Below are 19411 nucleotides of genomic sequence, written 5' to 3' on the forward strand. Positions count from 1 at the left end.
ATATATTCATTACTGTCATTAACCTTTCTGCTACACAATCCCCCTTATCTAATTATCCCCCTGTTACTGCTGAACACACAAAAAACACACACACACACACACACACACACACACACACACACACACACACACACACACACACACACACACACACCATTCTCAGCTGTTACTCCCCACACACCCCATCCCCATCTCCACTACCCCACATGTTGTTTGACAAATGAGTGGTCTCGCCTCATCAAGCAGACAACAATGTAAACAGATGGGAGGTGGAGACAGGGACCCGTGCCAGCTCTAAGCACACACACTCTCACACACACACACACACACACACACACACACACACACACACACACACACACACACACACAGAGTGCAAAATCCCTAACATATGTTGCATTTATTCAAACAGCCATGCTCAGAGACACTTGCAGACGCTCAGAGAGTGTGGCTAACAGGGGGGTCTTTCAGAGCAGCAACCAAGAAAAAATTACGTGATTCCTTCATTTGTCTCCTTCTTTGTGCCTTTATAATGGTGGTGCAGATAGACAGACAGACAGACAGACTCTAAGGAGTCAGTTGTTCTTTTTTTCCGGTATCAAACTAGTGATCAGGGAAACTGCAGCCCGATCAGTGCACAAATAACCTCTGATAGCTTATAACATCAAATGGTTTCTTTGTGGCTACCATATCAAGGCACGTTTATTTGTATAGCACATTTCAACAACAGGGTAATTCAAAGTACTTCACATTAAAATGTCAAATGTTATGTGGCTGGGAACGCATCCATATAACATGCGTAAACATGAACTTAAACTTTATTTTAATCATCACTTACATTACATACATGACATTAAAACTCAGCATTTAACCCATCCTAAGCATTTAGGAGCAGTAGGCTGCTGTAAGGCGCCGAGGAGCAACTTGGGGTTTCTAGTTCAAGGACACTTGGACTTGCATAATAATCCCACAATACAATTTTTACTTTATACTTAAAGTGCATTTTGATAATGATAAGAAATGTAATTTGAGTATCGAGAAAGACTTTACATTGTTTATTTGCCATCTTTTAGGTCAACGCTTGACACTTGAGCTTTCTAAGATGCTTTGAAGCCTAGAAATGTTGTGTCAACCTATCCTCACTCATGGACCAGAAAAAGTTCTGGCTGAATAGTTGAATAGTTTGTTTTTCATCATTAATTGTTGTGTATACCACTATGTGTATGTACATTATACGTATACATAGTTTCTATATTTGCTATGTAATCATGCGACTATGTCTCATTGGGAGGCGTCTTTTGTTTCTGTTTCTTTCTGCCATTCTTTTACCTCTTTTCTTTTCTTCTATTTGTTCTATTCACAATCTGAATTGAAACTTGAAATGACAATGTGTCTGGAAATTTTATAAATTAAGTTTGAAAAACGCAGGTACCCAATTCCAACTTAAGAAATGTTTGAGGGTAAGAAGTTTCAGATGCTGTTTGAGCATCTGATTTGAAGCATGTTGACACTTTTATACACTGCTCTTCATCATTTTAGATTATTTCACGTCATTATTAAGAAATAACAATAATACATTCTATAACATTGGTCATGGCAATTTGCCAGGATAGCATTTACACATTTAAAAGGAATAACAGTCATGTACTGTATATGAGAGATATAAATAAGGGCTCTGCTTCCTGCCACATCGCTTTTATGCTTACCTAATTTTAGTTTCTCATACCAGAAAATAAAATGACAGAAGTTATCTAAAGCATTTGTGAAAATTGGGAATGATCTGCTATATGTTCAGCTCCAGTCACATAACTTATATAACAGACAGTCATCCCCAGTGGGAAGTAAAATGAAAAAAAAAAGTAATACTGTCGGGTAATATAACAAAGATGGTGGATTGAGACATTAGCAGGAAGTCTTTTACCGTACAATAACACATTGCACCAGGGTTCATTGTATATGAACAAAGATGAGGCTCTTACTTTAAGTTTTCCCATAATTCTTAGTGTCTCCATGTCGGCCATCGATGCAGTTTACTTGCACTATAGTTTGACATTCTGGGTGGCGCAAACAAACACCTACGCCTACTTTCTTTTAGGGCACAAACTGGCTGCAGATCATTTCAAACCAGCACTGATGAAAACACTCACAAAAGTGCCACAGTTAATAGCATGACTAGATAAGAATCTATTCTTATTTGTCTTATTTTCTCACCATCACAACATGCTAGAATCTGTCCTCAACATGCTGGTATTTGTCAGTGTCACATACTTATGTCACTTTATAAACATGCTCATATACCTGGCTTCACTTTCTCTCACATAGTCTTCCTCTTTTCATGATTTGCTTGGAGTATCTTCACAAGTGCCAGCAAACATATGTTGAAGGAATTTATGCAAATATGTGTAATAGCATAATAACTTTCACATGGCAAGAAGTTTGCACTGATTTAAACATTCATAAATTAACTCACAGTTTGACTCTGTAATACAGCTCAATATATCGTGTATAAATAACCTTCAATGACAAAATAAATATGAACTGATGAGAGAGGTTGCGAGTATTCTGCTGGGATCCCATGATCGTTTGCTAACTTAATCCATAATGTGTAACTGGTTTGGTTGTTCACGACGATGATTTGTTCCTGTTGCTATACTTCTGCAGAGATTACGTCTCATTTCTGTTTTGGAAGTCTTTTTGCATTTGTAGTCCTTTAACCACCTGGGATGAGATCCAGCTCTGAGGAATTTGATCAGGTGCAGCAGGAGAAGTTTGGTTTCTTCCTTGGAGCATCTAAGTTGGGCAGCGACTGATAGTTACTTTTCTCATCAAATGCAGCCTGTTTGGTTACCTGCCTATAGGGTGGAAAGAAAAGAGGAACAGGTGGAACAAGAAATGTATGGAGGACAATCTCACACTAAAACATTACAGTATTTTACATTTACAGCAACTGAGAACTTTCTGTTGTTTTGGGTGTTATGTCAAGTCAGTCCAAATAAAGGACTTGCAAATTCCATTCAAACGTGTATTTTGAGACCGATATAAAGGTTCCTTTTCAAGGTTTGGACCTCTAGTAGCTCTATGAGGCTGTATATCTATGAGTGGGTCCCTGCTTCGTATATCAACAGGTGGTAGCAACATGCCAAGGTATGCTGCAATGCTCCAACCAATGCATTGAAGAAGAAGACTGCTAGGAGGTAAACATGGATGGCAACAATGCCATAAATTTGTTTTTGTAAATGTTTTATAATATAACATATTTGTTTGACCTCAAGGATACACAAAATGTGGTTTGGTGGGTAACACTGAATGTAAACATAAGTTTTTGTTTATTTAGAAGAAAACTCCACCGTGCACCTTTAACTCCCATGTTTGTTTTCCTTTGCAGCAATAATTTTGGTCTCATTTTTACACACTAGAGGGCAGCACATGTCACAATTAGGAGCTGGGCATAAAGAGCGTTTGCTGTTCATAACTGCATTTAACATTCCTTTTTTGGAATTTACCGGTAAAACAAAAGATTAGATGATGGTCAGAGATGGTGTACCTTCGTTTTTTTGGGACTGGTGAACAATCTTTCTCTTGGCAGACATTTTAACTTAACCTCAGCAATGTTCGATTTTAATGTCCCACTAAGCCATGCCAATTAGCCTGCACATACAACACAAGTGCCCTGGCCAGAACTAAATGAAGGACAGTATTTATTTATCAATTGCACCTGTTTTTAATAATTAAAATGTCTGAATGAATCAGTTGTATCTCACCTGGCCAGATGCAGCACAGCCTCCAGGATGTTGGAGCCATCTTTGGCACTAGTTTCACAGAACAGAGTGTTGTATGTCTGTTGGGTGAATAAAGGAAATCATTCATTTTCACTCATATATTTTTTCTGAGTGCCAGTCATCAACCTACACCAAGCAAAAAATTGAGAGTTATGACTTTCATTGACATTTGGATTAAACTAGGATAACAGATGAGTTTGTAGGCAGTGTACCAAATGTTCAGAGTTATTACGTCATTAACATGTAGTATGAGTTTTGTAGAATGAATCGAAGGAGCATATTTGTCATTACCATGGCCAGTTTTTCTCCATAGCTGGTAGGAACACAGTTTGCTCGATCTTGTCTAAGATCACATTTATTACCCACGAGCATGATGGGAATATCCTCCTGGGACACATCCTGCTATGCAAACAAAAAGAAAATAGAATGTAAAAACAGGAATAAATGAAAATGAAAACAAAATATTGCAGAGTACCTAAATATTGTAAACTGCTGTATTGTTGTACATATTTTGCAGCCTATTACTAACAGAATTTATGTGCTGAAGGAATTTGAAAAAACTGAAACAATTGGTTTGACGTTAAGCACCACAGAGAGCACGCATTATATCAGAAAACACATGACATCCACGTAAAGCATGCATATATCAGAAGTCACATAAATGTCAGCATGCCCACAGTATAACAGCAGAGCACAGTTCAAACAATGTACATCCAACACTTACATATCTGTTGCATGTAAAAAGAGAGGAAAAAAAGCAAGATCACTTAGTTTGATATTCAAATGAGCATGTGACACACTTTTACTTTTTTGCCAATACAAATTGTAATTACAGAAGAGTGGATGTACTTCTTTGCTAAATGATGAACAATGTCAGTCAGCAACTTTTTAGAAGAGTACTGCATTACCTCGATCATGTCCACCCACTCTCGCACATTAAGAAAGCTCTTCTCACAGGTGACGTCGTACAGCAGCAACACACCATCCGCCCGGCGGAAATACGACTTCGCAATGCTGCGAAACCTGAGATGAGGGGAGAAAATGATCCAAGATACAGACAAAAATATATGACCCTTATTATACTTATTGGTTGTGATAGGATACAGTAAATACAGTATGTCCTCATGCACTGTTGTGTGTGTACATTATTTTAACTTTTCAGGAACCACACACGTGATAATAAGCTCTTAAAAATACATCTACAAATGAATAGTGTGAGGCAACAAACCCAGATAAAACAATACAATTGTGTTTACACCAACACACACCTCTCTTGTCCTGCAGTGTCCCATAGTTGGAGTAAAACAGGCTCTCCATCCACGACGAGAGTCTTCATCTGGAAATCCACTCCTGAACACACAAAGGAGACACAACCAACATGACACCCTACTAAGCTGGTGAAAAGAGAGAGAAAAGACACATCTTACTATGTAGTCTCAGCTTTGCCTGATCACATTAACTGAATATTTACTGAAGCTATGACTTCATGCCCCATGTGCAGAAATGTATTATTAATCAGTCTTGGTGAACAGTTTTTGCCTTGATTTGACAGGTAAAGGAAGAGAGAACGAGACAATAAAGCTTGTTAAACCAACATAAGATCACTAAACAGTTGGCTTTAGTTTTTTCAACTGACCCAGTGTAGCGCTGGAGTTTAATTTGAATTCGTTCTTGCAGAGGCGAAGCAGGAAACTGGACTTTCCCACAGCAGCATCTCCAGCCAACACAATCCTGTAGGCCTTCTCTGATGTCATGTAGCCCAGGTCCCTGCTGTCCTTGTCCTCCTTCTGGAGAGAGGACAGAGAGACAGAGCGAACGCAAGGCAGAGTGAGACATGCAACACTGGTAACATGACTGCATTTGTATTCTGCACATTTTCTTCATGTTAAATATATTTTGTCCTCTACTTTACAATTATTGTATCTCTGTCCATCATCAGCTCTCTTCAGGGATAAAGATACGTTTATGGATCATTTCAGGTCAGGAAGTATTAAAAACAAACATACAACAAACTCTTAAGCCCCACTAGCAACAACTAGAGATTGCAATGTACACAATGTTAAAGTATTTTGACAAGAAAAGGACACACTGATGAGTTTGATAAACGTGTTGCCATACAAGTGGTGGAGCTGAAACTGTAAAGTTTGTCCTGAAACAAAATGGTCAAATCCAGCTATTTCCAGATACTCCAGATTAATCTTCATCTTCTTGAAAATCTGCAGCAAAGTTTATGAAAATCTGGCCATTCATTTTCAAAATACAAAAGGAAGGTTTGACATGGTGGTAGCCCTAGACATATACACATTATAATACATATTGTAATGACCATGAATATCAATACCAGATTAGGATTCTGGTCAGTAGCTGTCAAATACTTTTTCAACAATCCTATGAGGTTTCTTCCTCCATCTGTCCTTCTATCTGCCTCAGGTTGTGGTGGCAGAACACATCCCTCAATCCTATCTTCTACAGGATGGCCTCCCCTCTTTCTTATCTTCTGCCTCTCTTACCTGGACACTGATGGCACTCAGGGCTCTTCGTGTCGTTGGGGCTGGGGTTTTGGGCACACTAATGGATTCAGATGGCTTCCAGTCCAAAACTGAGCTGCTGTCTGACCCAAATGCTGACTCACCGTCCTGGGTCTCTGCTGGCTGTGATGTAGACACACAATAGCGGTCATTAATACAACAATGTACTCATAACTCACATGTTATTACTAACTTCTTTATAAAATTACAACCTGTACAGCTGTCAACATGAGAAAGTTGTTGAAAGCTGGAAACAAAGCATTTTATTTTTCACCAGTTAAATCATCGATGAGCATTACATTTTGTGCAATTTTGTTCCCCGTAGGATACATTTTACTGGCGGTGATCCGCTGACTTTTCATGAAGCACCATCATCAAGTCAAGTTTTCAATTCGTTATTAAATACTTTAGTTTATGACCAAATACCTGCAAATTAGCCTCAGCTGTAATTGTGTTAGCGCTACTTAGTAGGACTACAAAGATGAATCAATAAATTGTCAACTATTAAATTCATCTGCAACTACTTTGATAATCAATGAATCGGACTGAGTAGTTTTTTGTTGTTTTTTTAAGTGAAATTTCTTTCAACTTTTTAAATGTGAATATTTTCTTGTTTACGTACTCCTCTGTGACAGTAAACAAAAACATCTTTGAGTTGTAGACAAAACAAGACATTTTAAGATGTCATCTTGGGCTTTGGGAAACACTGAACATCATTCCTGACATTTTATAGACCAAACAATTAATCGATAAATAGAGAAAATAATCAACAGATTAATTGACAATGAAAATAAGCATTAGTTGCAGCCCTACTGCTTAGCAAACGTTAGCATGTTTAAACAGTGAGACGATGTCATGGTAAACATTACGCCTACAACAGCATGTCAGCGTTGTCATTGTGAGCATGTTGCTATGATGACATTGGGCTACAGCCTCACAGAGCCGTCGTTAAGTGATTGTAGACTCTTAGTCTTGTTCAAACAAATATTGCATTGCTGCAGTATCGATGGGCTTCTACACTTGTGTCTCTTATTGTCTCACCTCAGTGTCAGAGTTCTCTTCCGTCATGCTATCCTTGTTGTCATGCTCCCCTTTCTTCTTCTTCTCCCTCTCTTCCTCTTCTTCTTGACCTTTGGCCTCCTGCTCTGAGTCGTAGCCTCCGTGGGAACCTCTGAGTGTCGACATGCCGCTGTCTATGTAGACCTCAGGTAGGCTGTCCTCCTCGTACTCACTGCTGTGTCTGCGCTTCAGGCCAGGGTCACACATGGCCAAGGCCAGACTGTCACAGCTGGGTCGGCGGCTGTACATGGGGATATCATCCATACGCTGGGAGAACCTGAGGAAGAGGTCAGGAAATAATTCGTGACACAAAACACAAGGTTTAGCGCAATTACAAAGAAACCTATCCCTAGTGGTATCCAGCCACTCAGATAGTTTTGTTTTCATTTTCCTCTGCCTAAGTTTTGAGATATCTGTCTGAGAGTTCTGCTGTGGTCCCAGCATAATGGTGCTTAACAGTTTGGACTCATTGGTCCACAGCCGTACAACATTTTTACTATTTCTTCAGTATAAAGTGGTCAACCACGTATTACCTCCATGGATTTGATGTGGGAGCAGAAATCATAGAGGTGATTGTGTTCAAATTTGGCCAAAAACACAACTACCCGCTATCATGGTGACCGTTTTTGCCAAAGATGAATACCACATAACCACAACGTCCCAAGTTCAAATCCAGCCAGGGATCTTTGCTGTACACTTCTGACCCTCACTGTATGCTGATGAATAAAAGACTAAAATAAAGACTGAATGGAATTCAGGAGATTACCATGCAAACTCTATGCTAACCATGCTACAGAGCCCTGGGTTAAAGTCGGGGTTTGCCCACTTTGAAATGTGCCAATTGTGCCAGTGTGAAAGCTAAGCTAAGCCCAGGTCTAAGCCTAAGGGCAGTGTGGGTAGCCTATAAAATGTCTGTAAATTGCATCATGTAACACCTTTACTGCTAATGCTAAAATACTTTATTGCAGTTGCAGTTCCACCTCTTAATATTCATATACAATTCCTATCATCCTCCCTTACCACATTGAGACAAAACCTTACCCCTAAACCCCTCAACACCACAGAATCATGTGGTTCAACGTCTCAGCTCATTAGACTGGACAACACCTTCAACATTTACTTTATTACTATGTAAAGAGCTGCTAACCATTAATTTATCCTAAATCCTAACATTGAACTTCCGTCCTCCATGAAACTGAAAATGATGAACTGTAAGTGCTCAGAAATCCTGACAGTTTCTCAAAGGATTCAGTTAAATGCTTTAGGACTAATAATATAATATCATACATAGTGTACTGTATACATACTAAAAGAGTAGCACTCACCCGAGGTGCAGAAGGTATGCTGATATTAAAACACATATAAAGTTAGACTAGAGACTTAAACAATTCTTAAGCATCTGCTTTGTTTGCAGGTCTTACCGATCCATGAGTGCATAAGGTGATGTGTAGCAGATGCTTTTACTTCTGCTTCTGTCTCCTGGTGATCCACCGTTACTAGACTGTAACACAACACCAATTAAACATTAGGCTGCCATCATTTCATGGCTGCCTGAAATTGACAAATAGTCATACTGTGATAGTTTTGCTGAACAATGCAACACACAAACTCTGTTACTGTTCTTTCTTTTTTACTGTGAAAAATTGAAAATGCACCACCAAATATACAATCAGCAGAGAGCTGAAGTAAAACCTGATTAATCAATTTTGATGACGAGCTCTATTAGTTATTAAACATTGAAGCTCAACTCAAAACAACATAATCCAAATGACCCAAAAGTAAACTGACTATTTATATAAAGAAGCATCAGAATACCAAGTTTATATGGAGTCTACCAACCCAGTGGATGAAATAACTTCAGTCACTTTCAAACTGAACTAGTTTTGAGTTTTGATTATTCTTGTATTAACTGTGCAGCTTTACCCTGTTGGTCTTCTCCAAGGCAGCCCTCAGACCATCATTGCTGTCATGCAGCTTCCTGTTGGCTGTCCTATCCACATAGAAGGAGAGATCATCAGTATTACAATTATTTATTCTCCAATATATTTATTTTTCTTCCTTGAATCTAACATCTCGTCCCATCTCTAGTAGAAAACCTCTCATACATAGTAACATTAGTTGTCTGACTTACTGCAGAATGTCGATCTGGCTCTCCAGGATGTCTCGCTCGTCAGAGAAGTGTGTCATGAGCTCCTCGTCTCTGCAGCAAAACATCAACAATTGTTGATCGTTATGAATATAAACCACAAGAGAAATCACAGTTATCACAACCTGACTTAGTGCCAGTGGAAATCTCTTTTTAGTGACACAAAGGACATCCTAAACACAACATGGCCACTACACCAATTCACTGACTTTGAAAAGATAGGATGACATGACTCAAAGACATTACACCTAATTCATGATTGACATGAGACGCCTCAAAGGAGGAGGCGGAGTATCATCCTGGTGGTGGCCCTGTTGCTTCTGTTGCTAAGTAACGCTTATGAAGAAGTCATTGTGTGTGTGTGCAGTCACTCCAGGATATCCTGTTTCAGCTGTGACTAAATGAATACACCCCCCAGGAACGAATGCACCTTCAGAGGGATGGTGGCGGCCTCTGTCTCTCTGTCATTCTCTGTTGCTAAACAGTGGGGCTTTCTACATGTGAGGGAGAACAATATTTGTTTCTCTCGAGTTCACAAAAATCTTCAAGAGATGTGAGAAAATAGAGAAAACCGGTTCTGCAGCCCAGCAATTAGTAGGTTTCGACTTTCAGAGTTTACACTGGAAGCAAAGAGTGTGTATGCATGTAGACAGAGGTAGTCTTATTAAACAATCGCTTTTCCTTCTCACTGTGAGAAATAAAAAATGCATCCTAATGTATGATCAGCAGAGACAGAGATGCCAAGGCCTATTCAGCTGTGCTTCACCTTCAACGTCTTGCAAAACACAAAACAGAAAAGACTTTAACACACAGCATACATAAGGGAACAAACTCTATTAAGATCACCGTTCAGAGCTGATGCTTTGATCGGTCAGCTCCGTCTTCAGCGAGTCCATCTCACTGCGCAGACAGGCAATGTTAGTCTGAGACTTCAACAGCTCCTGTTTTAACCGCTGGTTCTCCTGCAGAGAGAAAGAGTCTGAGTGGGTTGTAAAGTAGAAACTGAGAGAAAAGTAAGAACCCTGCCTGATTCAAACTTCCCTGACATTTATCAATGAGCGGAGGAACATTCAGTCTCACCAGTATTAGCTCATTGATCTTCCTCTTCAACGCCGGACTCTCGTCTTTCACGGTGATGTTGTTGTACTTCTCTTCTATCTGATGAACGAGTTCACATATTTAGGATTAAGGTTATTTCACTTGAGTCCAGCTGACATTTGTGTTTTCATGAGTGAAAGAGTAAATCAGTCTTGGTTCAGCTTCTTGTAAATGCAGTCAGTGTTGTTCATACAGGATTCTATTTACCACTAAACAGAACCGTGTCTTTCCCAAACATGCACATAACACTTCACTTTTAAGATGCGTTTTGTTTGCATCCACATCTGTGAAATGCGAGCTTCTCTGCAGCAGTGCAGTCCATATGAAGCCTGAGCCCTCATGACAGGATAGTACAACACTGCAGCGTTGTATTATTTGACATGCTTGTTCATTAAGACTTTCCTGTGACGTTAGTAATGTGTAGCTTAAAGTGTTGCAGACATATCTCTTATCTGACATTTTACTCTCATAATTAAATTAAGTAAGATAGTAAATCATTGGTTTAAACGAGCAGAATCTAGTATGAGGGCTGTGACTGTTGGAGTCTATATTGACCTACAGTGTTGAAGGTGTTTTGTAGTGAAAATGAAGTCAAAGAGGTGAAACATTTACCATCTGCATCCTCTGGATCTTACACTGCAGCTCACACACTTCAGTTTCATAACTTCTCCGTAACTCGCTCAATGCGGCCTCTGTTTTCCTTTTCTCCTTCAAAGACAGAAACGAACGCAAAAACAAACAAACATAGATCAAATAATTAGTTGCATTAAGATAGCAGTTTATGAAAGTTTGCATGTGTGTTTGCTCTCTCTACAGTTACCTAATTTCAACGACACATTAATCTGTGACTATTTCTTAGGGCAGGTTTTGAACCGATGGCGGGGGCCGCTGGGGAATCGATATCAGCAACTGTGTATCTACAGATTCTAAAAATAAAGACCTCTCTTATAGCAGTCAGAACATGACTGCATGCACAAAACACAAAACAAACAGCAGCTCCCAAGTTAGTGAAGTACACTTACATAAGTTTATGAACACACAGCGATAAAACAGCATTTATGTTCCCGCACAAGCTTTAAAGAAACTTCAGGGCCAAAGATAAGATTAAATGAACACAAGTTAAATAAATCACACGGTTTGATGCCTCGTTTTCCCTTTTCATCTGATGTCATGGAAAGCTAAATATTGTTATCTAATCTTTATCATTTAACACACCACACTGTTTCACCAGATTCCAGCTTTCATAAAACTCACAATCCAGCCGTTAAGAATTCGTGAAAAAGATTGAAAACAAAGACTAACAAGACAAAACAACTTTAATTAAAGAATTAAAAAGCTCCTGTTCCAGTAATATATGCCTGCCTCATTATTGACAGTTGTCAGCAGCACACAATGACAGAAGTTGCCTCAAATCCATCCCTAAATTTGAATTGTCTCCTCTTGCCCATACCTGGAGCCACGGCGCACCCTGATCCTTTATAGATCATCATTTTCATCCACACATCACCAAACCCTTGTCATCACAAATATACCCAGACACATCACATTAAACGCTGGAGGCTAAAGCATAATCCAGCACCTCCATCTTTCTACTGTTTCATATCTGGGATCCACAGTGTTGTGAAACCCAGCAGATCAGCAGGCGTGTCTGTGTTTGAATGACTAATCTGATATTCAGCTGCTTACGTTTGTTTGATATGAGGGAAGAGCTGAACAAACGCATCCTGCTTATCGCTTTTGTCAACACAAACTCCAGAGAAACAAACACATGAGCCAGGAATATTAAAACGTGCTCAGAGAGCGATGGTTTGGGGTTTTGGGGGGATTTATGTCTGAGTTTTGTCCCACCTGCTCTCGTGTTTTTCTCTCCGCAGCATGAATGCGATGGTCCATCTCCTCTTCCATTTCACTGAGCTGCATAGATGCCTGGTCCTGCGCTCTGCAAAACAATAACACGATAACTTCACCATCCATCCATTAAATATAATTAAACAATCCCTTGCTCTAATTAAAACGTCATCTACTCTTCAGATTACTGAAAGCTGCAGCCCCAACAAGACCCTGAAATTTGATTTTATAAAGATCAGATCACTGATGATGATATGATGGATTTTTGTGAAACATATCTTAACCAAGTGGAGTTTTTTTTACCATTAAGTGTTGCTCGGACTACTCAACAAAGTGTGGGTGTTGCCTTAATCTATACATAGAATCAGAATCAGAACCGTTTATTGCCAAGTACGTTACACATACAAGGAATTTGATCTTGTAAATTGTGCATAACAATAAACAATGAACACAGTGCAAAAATCAAGACATCATTTTAAAATAGAAAAATATTAAAATGTACAATAAAATATGGTAAACAAACAAACAAACAAACAAACAAACAGATAACAGTATGTGAAAACATGTACAGTTCATCAAAAGTTTACATACACTTGTAAAGAACATAATGTCATGGCTCTCTTGAGTTTCCAGTTATTTCTACAACTCTGATTTTTCTCTGATAGAGTGATTGGAACAGATACTTCTTTGTCACAAAAAACATTCATGAAGTTTGGTTCTTTCATGACTTTATTATGGGTTAACAGAAAAAGTGACAAAATCTGCTGGGTCAAAAATATACATACAGCAACATGAATTAGCAATTTTGGTGACTTAGAAAGTTGTGTCAATGAAATGAGCTTCATAGCATGGCCTCTTAACTTCTTGTGAGTGATTATGAGTGACTACAGCTGGTGACTTCTCTGAGGCCATTTAAATAGGGCTCATTGGATACAAACGCCCACAAACGCTACAATGGGAAAGTCAAAGGAGCTCAGCATGGATCTGAAAAAGCGAATCATTGACTTGAACAAGTCAGGAAAGTCACTTGGAGACATTTCAAAGCAGCTGCAGGTCCCAAGAGCAACAGTGCAAACAATTGTTTGTAAGTATAAAGTGCACGGCACTGTTTTGTCACTGCCACGATCAGGAAGAAAACGCAAGCTATCACCTGCTGCTGAGAGAAAATTGGTCAGGAGGGTGAAGAGTCAACCGAGAACCACCAAAAAGCAGATCTGCCAAGAATTAGAAGCTGCTGGAACACAGGTGTCAGTGTCCACAGTCAAGCGTGTTTTGCATCTCCATGGACTGAGAGGCTGCCGTACAAGAAGGAAGCCCTCGCTCCAAAAGCGGCACCTTAAGGCTCGACTGAAGTTTGCTGCTGATCACGTGGACAAAGATAAGACCTTCTGGAGGAAAGTTCTGTGGTCAGACGAAACAAAAATCGAGCTGTTTGGCCACAATGCCCAGCAATATGTTTGGAGGAGAAAAGGTGAGGCCTTTAACCCCAAGAACACCATGCCTACCGTCAAGCACGGTGGTGGTAGTATTATGCTGTGGGGCTGTTTTGCTGCCAATGGAACTGGTGCTTTACAGAGAGTAAATGGGATAATGAAGAAGGAGGATTACCTTCAAATTCTTCAAGATAACCTAAAATCATCAGCCCAAAGGTTGGGTCTTGGGCGCAGTTGGGTGTTCCAACAGGACAATGACCCCAAACACACATCAAAAGTGGTAATGGAATGGCTAAATCAGGCTAGAATTAGGGTTTTAGAATGGCCTTCCCAAAGTCCTGACTTAAATCCCATTGAGAACATGTGGACAATGCTGAAGAAACAAGTCCATGTCAGAAAGCCATCAAATTTAACTGAACTGCACCAATTCTGTCAAGAGGAGTGGTCAAAGATTCAACGAGAAGCTTGCCAGAAGCTTGTGGATGGCTACCAAAAGCGCCTAATTGAAGTGAAAATGGCCAAGGGACATGTAACCAAATATTAGCACTGCTGTATGTATATTTTTGACCCAGCAGATTTGATCACTTTTTCTGTTAACCCATAATAGTCATGAAAGAACCAAACTTCATGAATGTTTTTTGTGACAAAGAAGTATCTGTTCCAATCACTCTATCTATGTTCTTTACAAGTGTATGTAAACTTTTGACCACAACTGTATGTTATTAAAGTGGCAAGTGTATTTGAATCAACCTGGTTGCCACGTCATTTCCTGCTGTTAAATTATGATAATAATGAGGTGCTGGTCACTATTCCTGCTCGACACCAAGAATCTTGGTGTTGCATTTGATCCTATAGTTAATCAATGCATTCAGAAAAATCACCAAGACTGTAGAGTTGATTTAATGGAGAAATAAGTTTTCTGCAAGACACTGGTGATGCACAAAGATCAACAGGCAGATGAGCCTGCAGCATGCAGTTATACAGTGTTAGCATTAGCATTGTTATTCCATAACAGTAGACATAAGGAAGTTAGCATTTTTAGACACATTGTCATTGTTTGCAGTCAACAAGAGGTAATTCTCTTATATATCCATACCTCATCAAATGTGATTAGTTACTTAAATAGCAGCTTGTCCTTTAAACAGTTTTAAACTGATAAAGAGAAGGAAATCAGAAATAAGACTTCACAATTCAGTTTCACAATGTCATATCAAAATCTTAATTTGACTCAATTTGAAGCATGCAAGTGAGTGTTTGTATATGTGTGTGTGTGTGTGTGTGTGTGTGTGTGTGTGTGTGTGTGTGTGTGTGTGTTCCCCACCGTTTGATGGCGAGGGCCAGGTTCTCCATCTCTGAGTTCTGCTGTTTGATCTCTTTAGTGAAGTTTATGATGACCTTCTCAAACTGATTGATCAGCCTGGGCTCAGTCAGACTGATGTTCTGGTACAACGTAGCTGCTTGTTCATTCCTGGAAGACATTTAGGATTGAACATCAGACACAGTAATGTTTCCCCCAACACTATGTTAGGACTTTAAGGAGTTTAACAATCCTGGTTGTTGCTGTTTCATACAGAACCTGATATTAACATCAGTGAACGGAGATTACAGACATTTTAATTGTTGTTTGCCTTGTTACTACTCATTACCATGTGTTAACTTGTTGACATGTTGTTGTATCAGATTTTCTGTTTCAGTAATTGTTGTGGAGTTGATTAACAGTGTGGGAGACTTTAATTTGTCAACATACTAATAATCTTAGTTACTGGTATTACTTGGAGACATGTTACTTGTAAAGCTGTAAGTGAGATTATTGCAATACTTCAGAAATGATATTTATTTCCTGTTGTTTCCAGACCCATCTGAAATGTAACCCATTGTGATATCAGGAATAAACTCATTTCCCTCACTCTATGACTGGAGCCATTTCAAAATGTTGCCAACCCAGACCCAGAGTTCCCCGAGGTCTCCCTCCTCAACAAGCTATTTCCCAAAATGATAAAGTAAAACTTTTTAAAAATAACAACCTTAAAGCAAATGGGTGTTCCTTGGTATTGTGTATTTCTAGTTTAGTCAATTGAGTTTCTTGAACGCACCAAGAAGATCTAACTTTTAAGATGAGTCTACAACCATTTCATCATCGTCCAATACACAAAAGATGCAGAGCTAAAAATAGACAAAACAAATAACTTCATAGCTATTTCTGATAAACACTTCAATTCATTTGCCGGTGAAAAATCATAACTACATTACAGAATGCACCAGAGTTCCCCAGACAAAACCATACAGAAACCATAAGGATGGTAAAGGTAAAGCCTAATCACACACTTAACCTCTATGCAAATTTAATCCGTACTGAAATCATTGTAATGATACAGAGATAAAGCATCCTGCGTCACAGCACAGTAGTAAATGTGCATTAAATAAGTCTACAGTGTGTTTGCCTTCTGACAGGGCGGACTGGTTGTTATGCTAAAGCAAATAGACACTGCTGCCTGTCTGTCAATTACTCACACACACACACACACACACACACACACACACACACACACACACACACACGCACAGTGCGCTGCAACATCACACAGTGTCAAACATAACAGAAACACACACAAACAAGCACGGAAAGTTGAACATAGAAACTGTTGTTAGGTTGTAGTTGATTTGATCAGGATTGTTGTTTAAGTCGTATTAACAGCTCTACATTCGAGAACATCTTCATCATAATGTTATGCACACAGAAAGTGCTTTTGTGTTTTGTTTGGGTTATTCATCACAGGGGTAGAATCTCAAACATTCAAAGAAATGGGACAGAAATTAGTCAAGTGACTCAAATATTGCAATTAAACTCACTGTTTTACTTGTTTTTCAATGTTTCCTATTTGCATTTACTTCAAGAATCCCTCCTGAATTCAACAAAAACAAAATGAATTGCTCCTCTTTGGGTTTGGGAGGTGCCTATTATCATAAAGCCAGGATACAGAAATACATAAAATGGATATTTAGTTATTCTTTAACACACTCAAAAGCCTGAATCCTAAAACGGCTGCATGATTTGGTGCTTTTGACCTAACAACATTATTTCCATGCTTACAAAACATGCTGTAATCGGATTTGTAAGGGGATTTCTCAAAAATAATATTTCTGGAGCATTAAAAATAGAGAACATCTTGTCCACAGGAGCCGTTTTCTTGTGCACAGCTGAATAAAAGTCCCTGCCTCAATCAGCTGAGAGATTCTAAACAAAACCACTCCTTACATCAGCAAGAGTCAGCAATACAAGTATTAATAGGAATGTAATTGATTTTTTCCTCTTTCCAATCTCATACTCGCACAAAATCGTCTTTCACGTTATGAAAAAACAGAGTCACTTCTCTGAAGTGAGCTGTTTTCCAACGGGTCATTACTCAGCTGACTGCGGTAACAGTGATTGAAACTGCTTGAAGATAAAAGAGTGTATTTAGCAGACAACACCACTGTGACAATCAATGTCCCAATGCCACAGCAGCACAGCAGCACGAGGACGAGTCCAATGCAAGGCCTGAAGGACTGAATTTAAAAAAAAAATACTTTAATTGCATCATAAGTGAATTTGAGAAGTGAAGTTCTTCCTTTTCAATTCATACAAAGATTCAGGAGGCCTCACTGGAGAAAAGGTCTCAAAAAAACGCAAAGTGATGACATGTAAACAAAAAAACTCGAAGCAGTATTTATTGCAAGTGGAATCATATTGTGATTAAAGCATTAATGACTCTGAGCAAACTACAGTTAAAAAACTACATTATTGTTGTTATTATGGTTGTTATTATTATGTTATGTTTTTGTTTGACATGATAAAGTCTTTGTTAGTAGAATACAGTTAATCAATTTGATTGTTTGATATGTGACTCTCCAAACATTTGCCACAGTGCAATATTTTTTTGATGTTGGAAAAATATTCGTTATGTCTTTATATTGACTTCAGCTATATCACTCAGCCCTGATACTTAGACTTTGTGGTACCATCCAAAATATATTGGAAACAGTACAAAATTCCCATATTAGTTCTCGCAAGAAATGAAGTTCATCATGAGAGACTTCTTTACTGACTTCTGAGAGGAAAACTGTGTTGTAAAATGTTACAACAACAAAATGTCACTGAACTGGGCCAGTTGTAATGATAATATCATTAGCATTAGTTGTTGTGAGTAAGAGTACAGTTTCACAATTATATAGGTTTTTTATCGCATCCTCCTGAAGGATTCGGACCATATCGTTACACAAAAATGCAACATTTTTGCTAATGTTAAATTACAGATGTATAACCATTTACCACTAAATATATTGTTTATAACATTTATTTAATTATTGTCATTATTGATAATTGGTTTACTATTGTGAATTAATCGTTTGATCTACAAAATGTCATAAAATGGTGGAAAATGTTTCCAAAAGACTTCAAAAGATCTCAAACATTTACCATCAAAATAGTTGCCAATTATTATTTTTCTAATGTCTAATCCTTTAACATGTTTTAACTATTGATCACCTGCAGGTTTCACTCTCCACACACCTATACGTGTTTATTAGAAGCTGAGTAACAGATCTCAGATATGAGAACTTATTTATTTACCTTTGGGCTATAATGAGATGCCTTCAGTGAAACAGACTCTTCAGATAAACATATGTATAAAACGTAGTCACTGTTTTCTGAGCCACAGCACGTTATTCAAATAGAATGGCTGCGGGTGTTAGATAAGTGGTTTGACCGGTTTTAATATTTGGATTTCTCTTTAATATTTAATTTGTGAATTTCCCTGTAGTGACCATGATGTCTCACCGTCACCTTTACTTAACCTACACTGCGCTCACTGTTGAGCACATTCATATCATCTAAATAATTTCCATATTTTAAAGATATCCACCATTTGTACAGCACCGACTCCCTGACCGGCCAGCGGACAGGTGTGCGCTCTCACCTGGGGATGAACTTGGCCTGCTCTCCCAGTCTCATCTCGAAGTTCTCCCAGGCGGCGGACACCTCTCCTCCGTCCGACTCCATGTCCTCTCCGTAGCGTTCGTGGAAGCCGCTGATGAACTCTAGCAGGGTGACGGTCCCGTCGTTGTCGACGTCTAGTCGGTTAAATATCCGGTCCGCCTCGGCCGCGGACACCTGCAGCTCCGCACAGATGGTGAGAAACTCGTTTCTCTCGATCCGCCCCGAGTTGTCCGCGTCGTAGGCGTTAAAGAGGGTGCGCAGCCGGTCCTGCTCCTCTGCGCTCATCCCCTCGATGGAGGGAAGTGGCTGGCTGGAAAAAAAAGAAGGCGTTGAAATAAGAAGACCTAGACGAGCAAACCCAGAATCCTTACAGAACCGCCGACGTTTTATTCCAATAACTCCAGACTCCAGACTTCTTCGCGCTTATCCAAACATCGCGACAGCTGTTACGCATTGACAAATTGTCTGATCGAGGTAATCCATTTTAAACCATTCAAACCGCTCAAACATGAACGCGTCGCCTGCTATATTGTCTTCACCAAATA

The 19411-nt window shown here is 39.1% G+C and overlaps 1 protein-coding gene across 2 annotated transcripts; it reads right to left on the reverse strand.

Annotated features, from left to right (window-relative positions):
- Positions 1–669: 669 nt before the first annotated feature.
- Positions 670–19411, reverse strand: rasef (RAS and EF-hand domain containing). Of its 2 annotated transcripts, none has more exons than XM_068702903.1 (17): positions 18847–19411; positions 15213–15359; positions 12459–12549; positions 11223–11318; positions 10593–10670; positions 10359–10474; positions 9498–9566; positions 9290–9356; positions 8788–8867; positions 7349–7643; positions 6290–6430; positions 5416–5566; positions 5048–5129; positions 4688–4802; positions 4071–4178; positions 3762–3838; positions 670–2852 (listed from the first exon to the last, which is right to left on the reverse strand). In XM_068702903.1, exons 1-17 carry the CDS (start codon positions 19149–19151, stop codon positions 2750–2752), a joined length of 2121 nt encoding a protein of 706 aa, XP_068559004.1. In that variant the 5' UTR covers positions 19152–19411; the 3' UTR covers positions 670–2749. The 2 variants fall into 2 exon arrangements, with proteins under 2 accessions (XP_068559004.1, XP_068559003.1); XM_068702902.1 differs by having other exon boundaries at positions 4071–4181.

This window comes from Cebidichthys violaceus, unplaced genomic scaffold (genome assembly GCF_023349555.1).
Source record: "Cebidichthys violaceus isolate CVI_PGR_0920_01 unplaced genomic scaffold, fCebVio1.0.p SCAF_9, whole genome shotgun sequence".
Lineage (NCBI taxonomy): Eukaryota > Metazoa > Chordata > Actinopteri > Perciformes > Stichaeidae > Cebidichthys > Cebidichthys violaceus.

Excerpts from the sequence above, each read along its gene's own strand:
- rasef (XM_068702902.1), bottom strand. The coding sequence starts at position 19,151 with ATGAGCGCAGAGGAGCAGGACCGGCTGCGCACCCTCTTTAACGCCTAC. Across the intron at positions 10,671-11,222 it reads AGATCCAGAGGATGCAGATG|ATAGAAGAGAAGTACAACAA; the intron begins GTAAATGTTTCA and ends CTCGTTCATCAG. Across the intron at positions 9,357-9,497 it reads AGCCAGATCGACATTCTGCA|GACAGCCAACAGGAAGCTGC; the intron begins GTAAGTCAGACA and ends CTATGTGGATAG.